Source organism: Notechis scutatus, chromosome 16 (assembly GCF_049901735.1).
Source record: "Notechis scutatus isolate UNSWTSFEM ecotype Mainland chromosome 16, rNotScu1.2, whole genome shotgun sequence".
NCBI lineage: Eukaryota > Metazoa > Chordata > Lepidosauria > Squamata > Elapidae > Notechis > Notechis scutatus.
Window position 1 is genome coordinate 6,377,349 of NC_142024.1, and position 19,517 is coordinate 6,396,865.

The 19,517-nt window shown below is 51.9% G+C and overlaps 1 protein-coding gene across 3 annotated transcripts; it reads left to right on the forward strand.

The window, feature by feature from the left end:
* The first annotated feature begins 625 nt into the window (after nt 1–625).
* FBXO42 (F-box protein 42) lies at nt 626–18,675 on the forward strand. Of its 3 annotated transcripts, none has more exons than XM_087944844.1 (10): nt 626–895; nt 6,106–6,387; nt 8,779–8,895; nt 10,007–10,141; nt 14,304–14,457; nt 14,588–14,698; nt 15,181–15,277; nt 16,255–16,311; nt 16,641–16,760; nt 17,404–18,675. In XM_087944844.1, exons 2-10 carry the CDS (start codon nt 6,120–6,122, stop codon nt 18,526–18,528), a joined length of 2,184 nt encoding a protein of 727 aa, XP_087800970.1. In that variant the 5' UTR covers nt 626–895; nt 6,106–6,119; the 3' UTR covers nt 18,529–18,675. The 3 variants fall into 3 exon arrangements, with proteins under 3 accessions (XP_087800970.1, XP_026540233.1, XP_026540232.1); XM_026684448.2 differs by having other exon boundaries at nt 626–773; nt 6,103–6,387; XM_026684447.2 differs by having other exon boundaries at nt 626–773.
* The last annotated feature ends 842 nt before the right edge of the window (nt 18,676–19,517 follow it).

The window sequence follows — 19,517 nt, forward strand, 5'->3', positions numbered from 1 at the left end:
CTGCCGGACGACTTCATACCCTGCCGTCTAATGCCCGCCCACCTCAAAACAGCTCATCGGGAGACGCCCTGGAAGGTTTTTTGCGCATGCGCGGTTTGCGCTGTCAGCCCTCCCAATAGCGCAAATTTTTCGCGTCTCGGCCTCGCTCCGTTCACGATCGCCGGGCTGAAGCGGGAGCGGACGGGCCCAAATACCAATTCGCGGGGAGGAAAGCAGGACTCTCGCCTGCCCTGCTCCCGAAAGTGGATATGTGCGGCCTTGAGGGCCCCATTAGCCCGCATACCGAACCACAATACGCCACTAACTCTCTCTTCCACGTGGAAGAGAGAGGCACAACTTCCCCGCCAACGGTAGTGTGCAATGGCGGGGGGACCAGACGCAAGCTACAGGCGGGAATCTCTTTTTGCCTCCAGGCACGCCCAGCCTTTTGGACGCGACCCCGGACCTTTCTCCTTCCGCCACGCCTATCATGGCGCCATCTTCCCCTCTTCCCCACTTTGACCTTCTGGGGCTGGCCAAAGCGCATGCGCCTCACGCCCGCCAGGCGGAGCCTCGCCCGGCTCTGCCCACGCGCGCATGCGCCTCACCTCAAGCCGCCCCGCCTTGACCCGCGCCCTTCTTCCCCCTTCCCGGTTGGGACAGCTGCAAGATGGCGTCGGCGTTTGCCACGGCGGCCGGGAAGGTCCAAGCTCTGCGCGAAGTCGGCCGCCGCGGGCCTGCGGGCGCCCGCTCAAGAGGCAAGAAGCGCTGTGAAGCCGGCGGGGCGACCTGAGGTGAGGCGGCGGCGGCGGCGGGCCTCGGGTTTTCCTCATTTCCCAGCGAACGCGCGCGCGGCCCCCTTCTTCTTCCGAGGCGCCCTTCGCACCCTCGGGAGCGCTCGCCTCCTCCGACCCGGGTGAGGAGAAGGAGGTGGTGGTGAGGAATCCACGTGCCCTGCCCGGCCGGCCAAACGCGGCCTCTCGGCTCCCCGGGGACCGTGGCGGGTCTCCTGGCCTGGGGACGGCCTTTCTCCTTCGGCCCTGGGCTGCCGTTGCGAGGCCGGGGCGGGGGTGGGGATGCCCGGATGCCGCCTCTCTCCCCGATCAACAGCGGCTGCAAGGCTGCCGGGAAGCCGATGGCGCAGAGACCGCTGAAAGGCTGGAGGAGGGAAGCCAAACCGCCCTCTCCGCCTCCGTTGGACCGGTCCCGGCCTTCGTTGGATCCATTATAAAGGGGGGAGGGTGTTCAACGTCAGCCGGCTGGATTTAAAAGGGAGGGGGCTCGGCCGGGCTTTTCCCCTGGGTGGGGAATCAACTTCGCTGAATCAACCCAGGATAGAAGCTGGAAGGGGCCTTGGAGGTCTTCTAGTCCAGCCCCCTGCTCGAGTAGGAGAGACCCCATGTCCCGTCTCTTAAAAGCCTCCGGTGTTGAAGCATCCACAACTTCTGAAGGGGGGAAGTTGCCCCGCTTAATTGTCCTCACTGTCAATCAGTCAATCCGAATAGAGCTGCAAGTGGGGGCCTTGGAGGTCTTCTAGTCCAGCCCCCTGCTCTAGTAGGAAGCCTTATGCCATTTCAGACAAATGGTTCTCCAGTCTCTTCTTAAAAGCCTCCAGTGACGGGAGCACCCAGCACTTCTGGTGGCAAGCAGTTCTACTGGTTAATTGTCTTCGCTGTTAGGAAGTTTCTCTGTAATTCCAGGTTGCTTCTTTTCCTTGGTCAGTTTCCATCCATTGTTTCTTCTCTTACCTTCGGGTGCTTTGGAGAATCATCTGACCCCCCTCTTCTTTGTGGCAGCCCCTCAAATACTGCAATATTGCTATCATGTCATCCCTAATTCTTCTTTTCTTTAGATTAGCCAGACCCAATTCCTGCAACCATTCATCATATATTTCAGCCTCCAGTCCCCTAATCATCCTGGATGCTCTTCTCTGCACTCTTTCCAGAGTCTCAACATCTCTTTTTTTTTTTATGGTGTGGTGACCAAAACTGGGTGCAGTATTCTAGGTGAGGTCTTACTTAAGGCTTTGTAAGAGCGGTGCTAGTACCTCATGCGATCTTGATTGAACCCCTCTGTTAATGCAACTTAGGATTGTTGTCTGGGACAGTTGAACAACATGTGTGCGGGGGTGGGATTCAACCGGCGTTACTACTGGTTCAGGGATTACGTTTTGCGCGCAGGCGCACCTGACACACGGTGTTCGCACGTGTAAAATAACCTTAGGCTGTGCCTCCTGGACAGCTGAAAAGCGCTGCCCGCAGGTGGGCAGCGTTAGAAAATCCTGAGGTTGCAAAAGCAGGAAATAAAGGACAGGTAAGAGCCCGGGTAGGTGGGCTGGTTCTGTGTCTGCTGCTCTTCAGAGCTACTGGTTCTTTAGAACTGGGTAGAACCAGCAGCATCCGACCCCTGCCTGTGTGTGAGCTTGCTGCCTTGGGGGAATCCTGGCTGATCTGAGCCTTGGGGAGCAATGCAGGAGAAGGGAAGACCTGTAGAAAGTATAAACCTGTCGTTGCTTTTGTCGTCTTGCAACGGAAAGTTTTCAGGCCTTCAGATTCATTCCCCATTAAGCTATTGGAAACATTGGCTCAATCTGGCAATTAAGGGAGCTATTTTTCTCTTTTCTGTTCTGTGTCATGTCTGATGCCCGATGTTTTCTGACCCTGAAGCTTGAAAGAAAAGGGGGTCCCCTCCCATCACGTGCAGAGCTAAGGCAGGGAAGCTCTTCTGGCTCCTTTCGGAGATGGCCGGACAACTGGCTCCACTTTGGTCTCATCTTTTGCACACTCCCCCCCCCCTGTTCCAATTAAGCTTCAATAATTTGCATTTATATCCCCTACTTCCTGCTGATGGAGGACCCAGCTCTGAAACGTAAATGACACTGCCTGTAGCACAGAGCGGATAAGAAGCCCCTTCCCTCCAACGAAGGGCCAGGACATCACTGTTTGCAGAGCCTGTTCGGTAAGAAGCCAGAGATAGAATCAGAATAGAAACTGGAAGGCACTTTAGAGGTCTTTTAGTCCAGCCTTCTGCTCAAGCAGGAGATCCTGTAGCACCTCAGACAAGTGACTGTCCAGCCTCTTCTTCAAAACCTCCAGTGATGGAGCACCCACAATTTCCAGTGGCAAACTGTTCCACTGGTTAATTGTCCTCACTGTTAGGAAGAAGTTTCTCCTCAATTCAAGGTTGCTTCTCTCTCTTTATCAGTTTCTATCTGTTGCTTCTTGTCCTGCCCTCTGGTCCTTTGGAGAACAGCTTGACCCTCCCTCTTCTTTGTGGCAGCCCCTCAAATATTAGAATACAGGATTCAACATTCAAAAGCTAAAAAAAAGGCTACGTTCAGAAGCCAAGACAATGTCTTCCTCTTGTAGAGGAGCAGAGGGAGAATCCGTGGGATTGCTTCGTTCCTTGCATCCTCTTTTGATTCCCTTTTTCCCACTCTTCCATCCAAGCCATCCCAGAAACCGTGCAAAAGGTTCGTCAGCGGTCTGTGAGAAAATTCCCGGATGGATCTTTCTGATGGGCAGCATTCCATATCCCCCCCCCCCCCATAAGCAGTGTCGTAAATTCACTTGCACAACATGTGGGAGATTCTCAGGGGGGGAGGGAGCGACGGGCATCTTCCTTGATCCTTTGTGGGGTGGGGAGGTGAGTGGTACTGTTGCCCCTTTGATCTTTTCCTGAAGGAAGTGTTACTCGGGGATCTGAACAATCGGGGAGGATGTAATTAGTAAACAGCTGCGGCTGGCAAGAAACCCTTCTGAAGATTGCTCCTTTTTCCCAGAGGAAGTGAGGGAAAGGATAGGGAGACTTAGAACCCCTTGACCCTTCTTCCATGTTTGGCCTTCAGCTTCTAATATGGAAGATCCTTGCAGGACCCTACAATGCTTCCCTAACCCTTCCCTGCCCCCCCAGCTAGTGGGCCAGAGTTGATATTTGGAGGGTTGGCTTCCTGTGGTGAAAGGAAGGCTCCCAGATGATGCAAGTCCATTTGTGAGGAGAAGGGAAGCAGGGGAATAGAGTTGAGTCGGAAGGGACCTTGGAGGTCTTCTAGTCCAACCCCCTGTCAAGCAGGAAACCCTATATACCATTCCTGACAGAGGGCAGCCCAGTCTCTTCTTAAAAGTTTACTGGGATGAAGCTCCCACAACTTCTGCAGAAAAAAGTCCTGCTTATTTCCAGGAGGGCCGGATGTCAACAGAGCAGCCCCCATCCCAGTTGCTCCCTAGTTGCCCAGATGCTCCTGTGCATTGGGAGGGTTCTGGGCAGTGTGCAGGGATGTCTGTCGAGGGAGGGCGATGTCCCCTCCCTTTCTCTCACACACACCCAGGAAAAGGAATGAAAATGCTGGGCAGGGGACTCGGTTTGTTGGTTTGTTTGTATATTTATTTAATTTATATTGCCGCCTATTTGCCCATGGCGACTCGAGGCGGCTTACACAATGTCAAACCATATTTAAAACAAAAAATAAAAAAAACAAAAACTAACAAAAAAGAATCAAATAAATTAGTAAAGGACAACAGGACAAAATTTGGGAAAACAAAAAATAAAAAAACCAACTCCCAACCCTCGCCCCGACGACCGCAGATCACACGAGCCATTTGATGGGCTCCATCCCTCTCCGGGTTCCCCAGGCCCATTGGCAAAACCAGGTCTCCAGTGCCTTCTGGAGAAGAGTATTAGACAGGGGGCCAGTCTAATCTCTGGGAAATGATATTCCAGAGAGAGGGAGCCACCACGGAGGAGGCCCTTCTTCGGGGTCCCACCAGGTGTATCTCTCTCGGGAGTGGGACCTGCAACATTCCCTACCTCCCCACTTTAATGGGTCGGGTAGATGTGACCGGCAACAGATGTTCCCTGAGATCACCTGGTCCCAAGCCATGAAGGGCTTTAAAGGTGACAACCAGCACCTTGAATTGCACCCGGAAGCAAATCGGCCACCAATGCAGCTCCTGCAGAAGAGGTGACAGATGTGCACACCCGAGTCTGCACAAAACCAATATGACTGCCTCATGAGCCCATTTTCTTTTTTCTCTCTCTCTCCTTTTTATTGATTTTCTAGTACCGTCTTTTCCGGACTATAGAGCGTATCTGAATATAAGCCGCACCCACTAAATTTTAAAAGAAAAAAATATCTTTACATATATTAGCTGCACCAGACTATAAACCGCAGATATATACGTTGTGAAATGAGATATTTACACAGAAAGAGAAGAATGCTCTTCGCATGCGGCCAGACGTCTCCAAAGTCTCACCATTGATTCATTAACGCCAAGCTTACGTGCAGCAGCTCTATTTCCTTCCTGGATAGACAGATCGATTGCTTTCACCTTAAAAGCTGCATCATATGCTTTTCTTTGTGTACTTTCCATGATGAGGGTGTGACAAATATTTTGTGTTCGTGCGTGTCGTGCTGCTTGCGTCGAGTGCGCCAAAAACTGCCGGTAGCGTTGTTGTCTTTGCATTGACCTCTTGCGTCTGTCACATTTATGCACCCCCCCTGATGGCAGTTAGCGAAGAAAAATCTATAGATAAGCTGCATTGTTGTACAAGCCACAGGGTTCAAAGCGTGGGAAAAAAGTAGTGGCTTATAGTCCGGAAAATACGGTAAATACATTTCTTAGTGCTGAATAAACATAGTGTTGGCTTGGGTATTTAATGTGCTCAACAAGACCAACTTACATTCTTAATCTCCACCTCCCTTCTCCCCCAACTATTCCACATTTGATAATAGCCCACATCTTCTTTCTGTCTAATTTTCAATGTCCAATCTATCCATTTCCTGCACCATCTAGTATTTTCTTGACTGTCTCTTTATATCAGAGGTCTCCAAACTTGGCAACTTTAAGACTTGTGGACTTCAACTCCCAGAATTCTAGCTGGCTGGAGAATTCGGGGTGTTGAAACCCACAAGTCTTAAAGTTGCCAAGTTTGGGGACCCCTGCTTTATATCTTTATTTTTCCAGGAATTGTGAAAATATTTGCACCATCCTAAGCCCATTTTCTAGGGGTTCCTGAGTTGCCCAGCTCAACATCTTGGCATGGGCCTCTAAGATAAGGTATCCCCCCACCCCTCCGCCAGTAACCCATAGCCTTTTCCCTCCCCCCCTACTTTTTTTGGGGAAGCAGGGGACTGGAATGCCATGGCTAACTCAGAGAGCGACGACGACAGCTTCATGGCTGTGGATTCCGAGGACACCGTGGCGGAAGGGACCATGGACCAGGAGGAGGGAGTGTGTGCTGCTGCTCGCCCAGAGGAGGAGGAGGAGGAAGAGGAAGGGGCTCGGCCTCACCGATCCATGCAGGAGTTGCCGGAAGAGGTGCTGGAGTACATCTTGTCCTTCCTCTCCCCGTATCAGGAGCACAAAACGGCCGCCCTCGTTTGCAAGCAGTGGTATCGACTCATCAAAGGTACAGGAAAGGGTGTTTCTTTTCTTTTCTTTTTCTTCTTCTTCTTCCTCCTCCAGGTGCTTTCCTAGGCCCAAACAGGTTGGAAGAAAGATCAGCAAAAAAGGCAGCGATGGGAACCCGGGCAAGCAGGCAGTTGCGTTGGTGTAGAAGTAGAAGCTGTCTTATTCTCCCTACCCCCCCCCACCCCTCTATTTTTTAATCTATCTATTTTTTTATTGGCTGGAGAAGAGGACTGAGGCTTCTGTTCAGCCTCTCTCATGCATTTTTTAAATACGCTTGTCCAACGCCTTCTGGCGTCTCTTTGCATCCTTTTCCTCAGCTTTAGAATTCTCCCTGGGATGTTTTGACTTGCTCTGAGATCGAGAAGATGGCTTGGATTGCCCTCTGGAGTTATGTTTGCTTGCCATTGCAAGTCCTGACCTAAAGCCCACGAGGCGAGATATCTCTATGTATCTCTATGTCTGTATGTATGTGATACTATGAACTGTTGGCTAGTCCAGAGGCCTGTTCTAATCAGAGGCAGGGAACCCTCTTGATATTTGTTTCCCCCGCTTTTTTTTTGTAAATTCAATTTATTATTATTTTTTATTATTTAGGTAATTTTTTTATTTTTTACAAACATACCAACGCGGGTGCCAGGGTTCCAGAAAATCCAACTCCAATTAAAAACTCCGAGACAGGCATTTTCTCAAAGTTTCCTTTTATTAGAGTTGGCACATCTTTTATTATATTGGCACATCTGGGAAAATCCGAACCTGAGAGTTCCGGGTTTTCCCTTAGGTAATTCAAAAGTCAAAACCCAACCCTTGCACTCATCATCAGCCCATCCCATGGTCCAATCACCATCTGTCCCAACTTGGGACGTCCCTTCAACCACTCCTCCTCCAGGTGCAGGAATAACATGACCTTGACCGAAAAGAAGAATGCTATTACGTCTAACTACCAACACTCTAAAAATCCCACCCCTCCTTCCTACTTTCCCAAGCACAGGAATGTGGCAGCGTGGCAGCTGCTGGTACTAATATGGCTTCCAAAGTTGACAGCGGGAGCAGCGTAGCACCTGAGTGTCGTACATTTTGATGCAAATAAAATAGTGTTAATTGCATTTGTTTCACTTAACAAGCTTATATAATTCTAGGGATAAACGCACCTATTTTTGTTAAATTGTAATCTTTCATTATTGAGTTATTCAGTATTGCAATGTGTCACTTTTATGCCAATGACTGTGTCGTACCTTTTTAATACAAATAAAATATTATCATATTTATTGCAATTAGCGAGCTTATATAATTCTAATAATACACACATTTATGTGAAATTGAAATCTTCCATGGTTTGCTTGTTCCACTTGTAACCCTTCGTTATTTGGTTATTCAGTATTTCAATGTGTTAGTTTTCATGTCAATCCCCAGAAGTAGAATCTTGTCTTGTTCTTCAGAGTAGTGATATATAGTGGGGGTCAGTTGCTTTCAGCACTTTTAACAAAACGCTGGAAGAAGAAGAGAGTGGTGTGGTTAAGGGGCTGCACTTGGAGGAGAGATGCCCAGGTGGAAAGGCGACCCGTGCAAGCGTCACGTGGGAGGGAGGAGTTGGGGGACACACCTGGGCCAGTCGCTTTCTCTCTGCCATAAGACGGGGTGGCTGTTTGGGGGCCACTCTGATCTCTCGGAGGAGGAGGAGGAGATAAATGATGAAGAATGACCCTTTAAACCTCAGGTCAGAGAGCCCCTCCAAGCCCCTCCGGTGGCTGTAAGGCCGCCTGCAGTAAAAGCAAGCAAGACTAGCACTAGCACTGATATTACCTAGTTTGGGTCATGAAACATCTGCAAAATAGCCCAGAAAGCACCCCTTATTTCATCCCTGAGCTAAAAATATTCTCCTTTTATATTGGTAGCAAACAAGACTGACTAGAGGCGGAGGTCTCGCCTCCCAATCAGGAGGTTGCGAGTTCAATCCTAGGTAGAGGCAGGTATTTCTTTCTGTCTCTCTGGGCACGCTGAGAATATATCTGATGAACAAAAAACTCTGCACTGGCAACAGGAAAGGTATCTGGCCAGTAAACACTCAGCTCCGTTCAATTGCCCAGATTCCACCCTGCAAGGGATTATGGGATTGTTAAAAGAGGACGATGAGGATGAGGATTGGTAACAAGCAAGACTCCGCAACTCTTGGGCTTTTCTCTGAGCTCGAGGACTTCCTGTGAGGTGCCGGCTTCTACGACTACTACTAGTCTCCGGGCATGAGAACACAGAGGGTGTGTTGGCCTCCTGTGTTACGCTGCCTCCCTCTCAAAAAAGCGGAGACCCCGTAAATCTCGGCCTTTCTCCCTTTGCTGCCCCGAGATCCGTCCCCAGTCCCAACTCTCTCGCTGCTCTCTTCCCCTCCTTCCAGGTGTCGCCCACCAGTGTTACCACGGCTTCATCAGGTCCGTCCAGGAAGGGAACATTCAGTGGGAGAGCCGCACCTACCCCTATCCCGGGACTCCCATCACTCAGCGCTTCTCGCACAGTGAGTACTCACTGGCCCCAAGGTGCCCCGTGGGGAAAGGCCACGCTCGTCCCTTTCCCGGAGAAGCTGGATGGGGGGCACAGACTGCGGGGGAAGGCTGCAGCACCTGAGGAGAGGAGAGGCCCCTCGCTTAGCTGGGAAGCGGAAGGTTTCTAGGAGAAGCCGCTTCTGGAGCTGCCTCTACGGAGTCAGATCTCTTGCCGCTTGAACACCGGTCCTAGGGGAAAAAAAGAGGAAGGGTCAGTTCAAGGCTGTTAGAGGAAGCAAGGTGGTCTTTTTTATTTCCAAGTGTTTATACTTCTCCCATTTCCATCCAGGCGAGTTCTGGTGAGAGGAAGGCCAAGATTGGGTAGCTATGTAAAATAGCACTTTTTTTTTTTCAAACCAGGCAATCGCAACGGGAATAGGGTCAGTTAGGGACAACCATAAAATCTGTCTGGACTCCTCCATTTCAAAGGAGATTAAACAATAGCAACAGCAATAGCAACTTAAACACCTCTACCGCTTCACAGTGCTTTACAGCCCTCCCTAAGCGGGTGACAGAGTCAGCCTCTTGCCCCCAACAATCTGGGTCCTCGTTTTACCGACCTCAGAAGGATGGAAGGCTGAGTCAACCTTCAGCCGGTGAGAATCGAACTGCTGGCAGTGGGCAGAGTTAGCCTGCTAGATTTCATTCTAATCCCTGCTAAACCGCGGCTTAGATAGCAATAGCACTTAGACTTACATACCGCTTCACAGTGCTTCACAGCCCTCTCTAAGCGGTTGACAGAGTCAGCCTCTTGTCCCCAAACAATCTGGGTCCTCATTTTACCAACCTTGGAAGGACGGAAGGCTGAGTCAACCTTAAGCCGATTAGGATCGAACTGCCGACTGCAGAATTAGCCTGCAATACTGCCTTCTGACCACTCATAATCCTCACTGATCCTTCAGGATGGGGGTGGATGGATGGTATTCAGGACAGGAGGGGGTCATTAAATAATACACAGTGGGGTAGAGTGCACCTTGTGGGTTTTCAGGGAGAGGGAAATTGTGGCTTTCCTGGGAGATGGGGGAGTGTTGTTGCGGGGAAGAAGCTCTAAAGCCGGCCTGTTTTTGCTCTGCTGCTTTGTAGGTGCTTGTTACTACGATGCCAATCAGTCCATGTACGTCTTTGGGGGCTGCACCCAGAGCAGTTGCAACGCAGCTTTTAACGACCTCTGGAGACTTGACCTGAACAGCAAGGAATGGATCCGGCCCTTGGCCTCAGGTGAGGGGCATGTCTTGGGTGGTTGCAGCAGCTGCCCCCAGGAGGGCTTCTAGGGAAGCTGCTGGGAGCCCAGTGCCCACCGCAGAGCAGCAGTGGGGAGGGGACCTACTGGCTTCCTTCATGCTGGGAGAAACTTGGACACCTGCAGCCAGGTGGAGGCAGGCCTGACTCAGGGGCTCCAGCCTTGTTTGATTTCCTCCATTCTGTGTCAACTCATAAAATCTGTGATGACCCAGGGTGGGATACAAAACAAACACAGTCACAGAAAACAGGGGAAGCCCCTTTTATTCCTTCACTTTGCCTCCAAGCTCTGAATACCTTTGACGGAAGACCAAAAAAACTCCCACACAAACAGTTACACGAAGAAGGAAAAAAGCAACACAAACCAGTCAAGCTAAGGGCTGGAGGATGTCCACAGATAATACATACTGGGAAGGACGCCTAACTCAGAGAGGAACGATCAACTAGAGATATTTACATGCTTTGTTTCCAGCGTTCGCCAGTACGCAGGTCCAAACTCGTATTCAGTTGTCACAGCTGCAGTCCATGTAGGGGATCATGGCCACTGCCTCTCTCATAAGCCAAGTTGTTGCCTTCTGCGTTCCTACCTGCGTGCCCTAGGATGGAGAGAGGATGGGCCTGGGTCCTCCTCTGTCTGCCCAGCAGGCCTCTGCCCTTCCCCAGCCTCCTCCACAACCTCCGGAGCCACACTTCCACTCCCTGTCGGCTGTTCCTCCTCTCCACCAGGGGCAGGACAAAATATTTCTATGGTCTTTTTAGAGTTGCCAACAGAAAAGGAGAGGGGAAAGGGCTCCTGACACTCTGCCTTTTGTTTGGGTGTCCCCAATACCCTGTTCTCCTTCACAGCTCTCTAGCTATTGGGAGCGGAGACCGTATTGTTGGGGAGCCAAGGGGAAAAGAGGTTTCCCCTTGCAAAGAAGAGCCAGGTGGGAAGGGACACCAAATCCCTTGCGGGTGGCCTCCTTGAGGGCATCCAAGTCCCTCAGGTGGCTCCAATCGGCCAATTCCAGAGGGATGACTCTGGTGAGAAGCGGTTGGCAGCTCCCGCTTCGCCTCCAGGAGGGGAGGGGCGGGTAGCTCTCTGGCGGCCTTGCCTGCCTGTTCTCACCCTCTCCTCCAGGCCAAGGGCTCCCTGGGCGTTCCCTGGGACAGGTATGTGATCAAGCTGATCAGGCATGTCTCTGCTGGTTAGAGCCACCAGCCAGAAAAGAGTGTGGGAAATCAGCAGGTTCTCACAATCCTCTGGTTCACACCACGAGGAACAATCCCTTTGTCGTAAACAAAAGCCTCCCCCCCCCCGCCATTCAAACCTCAAGCGTGTCGATACAAAATACATTTTGGCTAGGTGCTCAGGCTTCTCTCTCTCTCTCTCTCTCTCTCTCACACACACACACACACACACACACACACTCACTCACTCACTCTCTGATTTTTTTAAATGTAAACATTCCATCTTCCATTAAACAGTGTGTCGCCTGGCTACAAATATCTCTGTGCAATAAGAATTTACTACAGTATACATTGCATTAATATTGATTTTCTAATCTTATAATTGTGATTTTGTATATAACAAACCTATTCATTTTTCCCTTTTAACATATCTTTCGGTAAGAATATAGTGAGAGTGTTAATAATCATTTCAGTAACAGTCGTCATATTATTTACATCTCTATCTTAAGCATACTTTCTATATTTCACTAATCTCTGCATTCTCGCAAGGCAACCGCATTTCTAACTGCCTTCAAAGGAGGGGGTTTCCTGCAGGAACACTTTTTGGGGGATACAGAAGGAGGGTCAGCACTTGAGACTTTCAAGGAGAAATGGGGTAGGGGCTCCCGCTTGGGCAGGGGATTGGACTAGATGACCTACAAGGCCCCTTCCAACTCTGATTAAATTTTTCTCCTCTAGCCATTGATAAAAGAATTCCCATGTCATATAATATTCAGTTTGTTCTTTCTCCTTAATTGCTAGCATTAATCTATTCATTTCTGCACATTCTAATATTTTCCTAATAACATTCTCTTCGGTGGGAATCTCTTCACTTTTCCAATTTTGTGCCAATACAGTTCTAGCTGCCGTTAATACATGGATAATTAAATATTAAATTAAACCTATTTTGAGGTTTGAGACTGGGGACAACATCCATCTCTTTAGGGAGGCCCAATCCCTGAAGCCTAGTTTTTTTTTTTTAAAGATCTTTTTCAGAGTAAGGAGATTCTACCATTCTCTCGCGCCTTAGTTAGAAAGTTTTTTGAGTCCAAAAGATTTTTTTTAAAAAATGCCTTTATTTGCAGCCGTGCCATTTTTATTATTTCCCCTCCTCAATTCCCAAACTCCTGGCAAAACTTTCTTAGAGCTAAATTGGGCCTTTCTCACACTTCCCCTTTTGAAAGAGAAAAGCCCTATAAACTGCTTAGCGAGAGCAGCAATTATAGGTTTCCGGAGCTGACGTGATTAAATGACCGTGGGAGCTGAATTCCCCAGGACTGGCAGACTTCCGGGGAAAAAGAAAGCAAGACGTTTCTTAAGAGGCTCCTGGAAATTCAGCCCGTTCCAGGACACACCTCAGAACTGCTAGGAAAGGGAACCAGTAGCCGGCCTTTCTGGTGGACCTTGGAGGGCCCTCAGCACCCCCCCCTCCCCCCCATTTTCCCCTGGATCACTGGTAGGGCCCTCGTGCTCCCCTGCTGTTTGGGTAGTTTTCATAGCATCCCAGCAGGCAAAGGGGGGGCTATTTTGGGCCAGGCCTTCCTTCCGCTTGCCTCATCCTCGCCTCTTGCGGAATTCGGTTGCTTTTCTCCGGGGAATTGCCAGCCAAGAGCCCCCCCCACTGGGTTCTCCAGGGCTCTTAACTTTAGCTACCTCTTTTAGAAAGGTCTGGGATGGTTCGTTTGATCGGTCCCCGGGCCATAAATAGCCCCCTCCCCAATTAGGATCCCTGGGGTCAATAGCTCCCAAGGAGCGAGGTCAGCCCCCCCCTCCCCCCAACGTACCTTTGTCGTGCTGCTTTTTTGGAAGGGGCAACGGAGTACCCCCACCCCTGTTTTTCTCAAGAGGGAACAGAGCTGTCTGGCCTCGGTGTATTCCTGGCCCCTGGCTTGCTTTCTTTGGAATCGGGCCCCTTCAGTGTCTCAGAGACAGGATTGAAGGCAGACAGAGGCCCCAGTTCCTTTGGCTCTGGACACTCTGCCCTGCTCAGTGGGCGGCTCTGCTTCCCTTGCCAGGAGCACCGTCCAGTGGTACCCCTGAAATTTGGAAAGAGGATAAGTAGCTTTGAACATGGAGTGGTGCAGTAGCCTAGGAGCGGAGCTCTCGCCTCACAATCAGAAGGCTGTGAGTTCAATCCCAGGTAGAGTAGAAGAGAACAGAAGAGAAGGAGGGAAGAGGAAAGGAGAATAGAATAGAATAGAATAGAATAGAATAGAATAGAATAGAATAGAAAAGAAATTGGAGTAGAGTAGAGTAGAGTAGAGTAGAGTAGAATAGAGATAGGTTAGAATAGAATAGAATAGAATAGAATATAGAATAGGCTAGAATAGAATAGAGATAGGGTAGGATAGAATAGAATAGAATAATTGGAAGGGATCTTGGAGGTCTTCTAGTCCAACCCCCTGCCTAGGCAGGAAACCCTATACCACTTCAGACAAATGGTTAGAGGGCAGATATCTCTCTCTGGACACACAGAATATATTTGCTGAAAAGAAAAAAGTCCACATTGGTGACAGGAAGGGCATCCGGCCAGTAAACACTCAGCTCTGTTCAGTTGCCCAGACTCCATCCCTCAAGGGATTATGGGGTCGTTAAAAGAGGATGATGATGATGATAATAACTAGCTTTGAACATTGCAGCCCAAAGCACTCCGCTCACCTATCTGCCTCCCAAGTCAGAATTGGACACCTGCCTCCAGTAAAGTTTTCCTTTGAAGACAAAACTACGGACTGTGGCAAACAGTGGCCTGGTTCAAATCGTTTGGCGGACAGTTTATCACAAGTCAGTTGGCGAGGACGTTCTGAGGGAGGAAACGGCTCTGCCCCAAAATGGCACTGCCCAAAAGTGTTTCACTGCAGCCTCAACCATAAGGCTCAACCACCTGGAACCCCTTTGGGGACATCGCCTAAAAAAAACCCCTCTCCTCTTGCAGGTTCCTACCCGTCACCGAAAGCCGGAGCGACCCTTGTTGTGTATAAGGACCTGCTGGTGCTGTTCGGAGGCTGGACGCGGCCGAGCCCTTACCCCCTGCACCAGCCGGAGAGGTTCTTTGACGAAATACACACCTACTCGCCTTCCAAAAATTGGTACGAGCATTTCAGCCGTTTTCAGGCGCCTGGTTTTTGCTGAGAAAAGAGGTGTGGGCAGCAGCAGGCGCACGGCTGCCTTTTTTTTTTTTTTTTTTTTGAGCGTTTAACCCTCCTCTTCCTCCTCCAGGTGGAACTGTGTGGTGACCACCCATGGCCCTCCTCCCATGGCCGGCCACTCCTCCTGCGTGATCCAGGACCGGATGATTGTCTTCGGAGGCTCTCTGGGGTCGCGGCAGATGTAAGTCTCCAATGCTCCTCCTGTTCTGAAGCTCCGCGTTCTCCAAAAAGCTATTTATTTATTGAATTTATAGTGCGGCCTATTCGCACATGGCGACTCAAGGCAGCTTACAGAACATAAAACCTCATTTAAAACAAAAAAAACTAACAAAAGAGAATCAAATAAATTAATATTGATTTGGGACTTCTGGTTTGAAGGGCTTCGGCGACAGACAGGAATCCGTGATCGTGCGCGGTTTCTGTCTGGGTTCGCCGCTGGAGCGCCCCGAGCTGGCTGGTTTTGGGGCTAAGCCACCCCGTAGAGGTGGTGAAGAGGGGAGAGACCGCCAGCAGGGTCGAGGAGAGCCGCATCTCTCCTCCAATGCGGCTCCCGCAGGAGAGGTGATAGATGTGCACACCGCGGTCTGCACAAAACCATGCGGGCCGCTGCATTTTGCACCAACTGGATGTCGCTGCACCTTCCCATGTCGCTCTTCCTTGCAGGAGCAGCGACGTCTGGGTCCTTGATCTGGAGCACTGGACCTGGTCCAAGCCGAACATCTCCGGGCCTGGGCCTCACCCACGAGGAGGACAATCCCAGGTAGCGTTCCAGCAGTTCTTGTCGTAAACGGGGCAGGCGGAAAACGTCCCGTTTTTCCTCCCAAGGAAACGAATCTTCCACCTCTCACATAAAAGCCCTGGCTTTTCCTGTAAGATTTGAGAGGAAGGGGAGCAAGTGCTCCTGGCACGGTTTTTCCTAGCCGGAGCAGAAGCAGGAGATGGAAACTGAGACCGTTGGGGGCAAAATTTTGCCCAAAGACAGACCTTCCCAGAGCCAAGAAGGTCCCGGTGGGAGCAGGGCCTGGCAGACCGTTTCCCACCAGACATGGCATCGTCCCAGAAGAGGCAACCCGTTGTGGCCTGTTGGCCGCCAACCCCTCCATCAGCCGAATCAGAGGAGGCATGGGATCAGGGTCAGCATCAGGGCAACCAAGGGGGAAAGAGGGAATGGAGCTGGCAGAGAGAGACAGACAGACAGAGGCGGAGCCTGGGCTGTCCGTCACCCCTCAGATGGAGAGTCCACAGCCCTCAGGTCTGGAGGTGGTCTGGAGGAACAGCTGGGTCCAGTGCCTGATGCACAGAAGGCAGTGGAGAGGAGAGCAGTGGAAATCTATGGGCTGGTCCTGGGGAAGGAAGAGCCACCACTACTAGCGAGACCCCACCTTAGCTCTGGGGATAAAAGGCCGGGGGCGGAGATGAATAGTTGTGGCACAATAGGACGTAATCCTGCATTTGAAAGAAACTCTTTTGCTGGGGCTGCCAGCCTTCCTAATAAAGGAATCTTTTGAGTTCACGTCAGAGGGTTGGTCGTGTTTGGGGAGCTGCGTCAGAACACAACTGATGAGTCTTCCCTCCATAAATTTGGGAGATTTTAATTCGGCTTGCAAAGCGGGTGGGAAGGAATACCCCTGGCACTCCCTCCTCCATCAGCAGACAGCATCGCCGCCTGGGCTAGCCGGGCCTTCTTCGATCTCTTTGGGCGACGTCTTCAGGCTTTTCTTTTCCCTGTTGTCATAGATTGTCATAGACGACGAAACCATCCTGGTCCTTGGGGGCTGCGGAGGTCCAAATGCGGTGAGTAGACAAAGCTAGGATTGTTCCGGCCCTTTTCTGCCCTTCCCTTTGTGTCTAGCACGGCGTCTTTTTGAAAAGGCTCCAGTCAACGCAGGGGCAATGCCCATCTTCCTCAGGCCCCCAGGGTCTGAGTTGGCCCCTAGCAAAGGTTTTCTCCTTGGGGAGGTGATGCAGAAACCGTCCTCTCCAGATGGAGGAAAGATGGAGCATGGCCCGACAGGTGGCAGAACCTTTCGGGACCAAGAGAACAACGGTGGAGGAGGGCCAGGCAATAGGTGGGGGAGGAGGATCCCGTCTTACGGGCGTTTGAGCTCTCACCCAATTTGCAGCTTTTCAAGGACGCCTGGCTGCTGCATATGAGATCCGACCGTCTGTGGACATGGCAGCCCCTGAAGGTGGAGAACGAGGACCACGGAGCCCCTGAGCTGTGGTGCCACCCGGCCTGCAAGGTGAACGGGAGGGAAGGGCAAAAGACCCCCCCTGATGAAATTCTTCCTCTTCCTCTTCCACATCTCATCTTCCGCACCAATGAGATGGGCGGAACAGCTCTGATTTCAAGAGTGTGATGCACTAAGCCTGTGACGGCGAACCTATGAAACGTGCCACAGGTGGCATGCAGAGCCATTTTGTGCAGGCACGCAAGCTCCAGCCCAATTTACCTGTACTGCGCATGCGTGCGCCTCCCCGCTGATTTGAGGCCCATTTGAGGCCTTTTTCACCATCCCTGGGGTTCGAGGGAAGCCTCTGCAGCCTTTGGAGGACGAAAAACAGGGCTTCCGGAAGTGCCAAAACTGCCGAAACGGGCCCGTTTTTCGGCCTCCAAAGGATGCAGAGGCTTCCCTCAACCTCCCAGGAGGGTGAAACGGCCTCAAACGGGCCGAAAATCAGCTGGGAGGTGCACACATGCACAGTACAGGTAAGGGGTTGCACACACCTGCACAGGGGACACATTGTACTGAGCAGCAGCATGGCTCAGTGGGGGGAATGCCGGAGGGATCCTTTGTCTCCCCACCTCCTGTCTTAGGCTGAGCCCACCTGTCCGTGGAACGGGTCTTGTGTCCGTCCTAGCCCAGCGGCTTCTTTTTCTTCCAGGTGGGGCAGTGCGTGGTCGTCTTCAGCCAAGCCCCCAGCGGGAGGGCCCCGCTTAGCCCTAGCTTGAACTCTCGTCCTTCTCCCATCAGCGCCACGCCGCCCGCCCTGCTTCCCGAGACACGAGAATGCCGCTCTCAGTCTCCCCTTCGGACTGCAGACGAGGCTCCCTGCGTGAACGGCCGGTGGGGCACCCTGAGACCTCGGGGGCAGAGGCAGACGCCCTGCGGGTCCCGGGAAGGAAGCTTGTCACCGGCCAGAGATGATAGCTCACCGGTGCTGAACGGCAGCGAGGCCTTGTCTCCTGGCCTCGTCGCCCCCGCCGCCGCGGGCGGGGCCTCTCCAGAAAGCCCTCTCCAGCTGCTGTCACCCGGAGAAGGCTACGAACTGAAGGCGAGCCTTTCTCTGGCGCCCAGACGGGGCTCTCTCCCCGACCAAAAGGACCTCCGACTGGCCGCCGTGGACTTAAACTGGGAGGGCAAACCCCCTTCTCTGGTTTGCCAGCTGGAGGTTGCAGACAGCAGGACGGTTGGCACGCTAGGCCTCAGGAACCCCCCGGATCAGACCAACGGCCTTCACACCCCGCCTCATGTGTCCAGCTCCCTGATGGGAGCGGTCTCTCCTAACGCGCTGCGGCGGAGCCTAGAGGTGGTCCAAGCGCTCTCCTCCAAGGCCCTGCCCACTTTGGCGGTCAGAAGCCCGCCCAGGGTGTCCTCGCCGGGGTCCCCGGGCGGCCAGAGCAGCGCCAACCCTGCCGAAGCAGCCGTTCCCGCTCCAGTTCGATCTGGCTCTGCCCAAGGAGACGGGCACGCCTTACCACCCATTGCTCGCCGCCTGGGCCACCATCCGCCTCAGTCGCTGAACGTAGGCAAGCCTCTCTACCAGAGCGTGAACTGCAAGCCCATGCAGATGTACGTGCTGGACATCAAGGAGGTCAAAGGGCGCGGGTGGGTCCAGTGGAAGGTGTTCCACGGCAGCTCTGTGGTGGGGCCCCCCGAGACCAGCCTGCACACGGTGGTCCAGGGGCGGGGGGAAGTCATCATCTTCGGCGGCTTGATGGACAAGAAGCAGAACGTCAAGTACTATCCCAAAACCAACGCCTTGTACTTTGTGCGGGCAAAGAGATAATGCGGCCTGGGCCGCCTCCTCCCTCTTTGGCTGCCCTTTGGCTCGGAGGCTCCCCTCAACCAGTTAGTCCTGCACCCGGGCACGCTGTCAAGCAGGCTGTGAATGTGGCATTCCACCCACTAATAAAAGAGATCTAAGCAAATGGCACCCAGGACTTTCCTCCAATTGCCAGTGTGGGCAGGAGGGCCAGAGAAAGGGCAGTTAGAAAGCGCGCCAGGCTCAAAGATCCCCCTCGGGACACCTGGCCCAGCAGGACCTGGCCCTAGCCGGGTGGCCTCTGAGCCCTCCGTCATTTCCGATGCCAGTGGGCAAAACGCCAAGGGAAGTGCCCAGGCGGGGCACCCATGGGACAACACCCCACAGCCCGTTGGAGGTTTGGAGAAAGAGTCCAAAGGCCCAGTCCTGGTTTAGGGATAGCCACCCTCTGCCCTTGTGGCCTTCTTGGGGTGGGAGTTGGGGTTTTGAAGGGGACCTCTAGGAGAAGCAGAAGCCCCCCAGGAGCCTGGAGGCCCCTCCCACTCCTTGGGGCTCGGGCTGTTTTTCCCTCAGAGCAGCCTATGAGCCAAGGCTTCCCTTACAGCAGGGGGGTCTTCAAACTTGACAGCTTTTAAGACTTGTGGACTTCAACTCCCAGAATTCCTCTTTCAGTCCTTGTTAGCTCGGGAATTCTAGGAGTTGAAGTCCCACAAGTCTTAAACTTGCCAAGTTTGAAGACCCTTGGATTAGAGAGAGAGAGAGAGGTAGGTAGGTAGATTGATTGATTGATTGATTGATTGATTAGGTGGGTAGATTAGGTGTGTAGATAGGTAGAAAGACTAGGTGGGTAGATAGGTAGATAGAGATGGAGATAGAAGATAGATATTGTAGATCAAACTTGACAGCTTTTAAGACTTGTGGACTTTCAACTCCCAGAATTCCACCTCCAGTCCATGTTAGCTCAGGGATTCTGGGAGTTGAAGTCCACAAGTCTTCAAACTGGCCCAAGACCC

Coding starts and splice junctions, on each gene's coding strand:
- FBXO42 (XM_087944844.1), top strand. CDS start 6,120: ATGGCTAACTCAGAGAGCGACGACGACAGCTTCATGGCTGTGGATTCC. Junction 14,699..15,180: donor TCTCTGGGGTCGCGGCAGAT/GTAAGTCTCCAA, acceptor TCTTCCTTGCAG/GAGCAGCGACGTCTGGGTCC. Junction 16,312..16,640: donor GCTGCGGAGGTCCAAATGCG/GTGAGTAGACAA, acceptor CCCAATTTGCAG/CTTTTCAAGGACGCCTGGCT.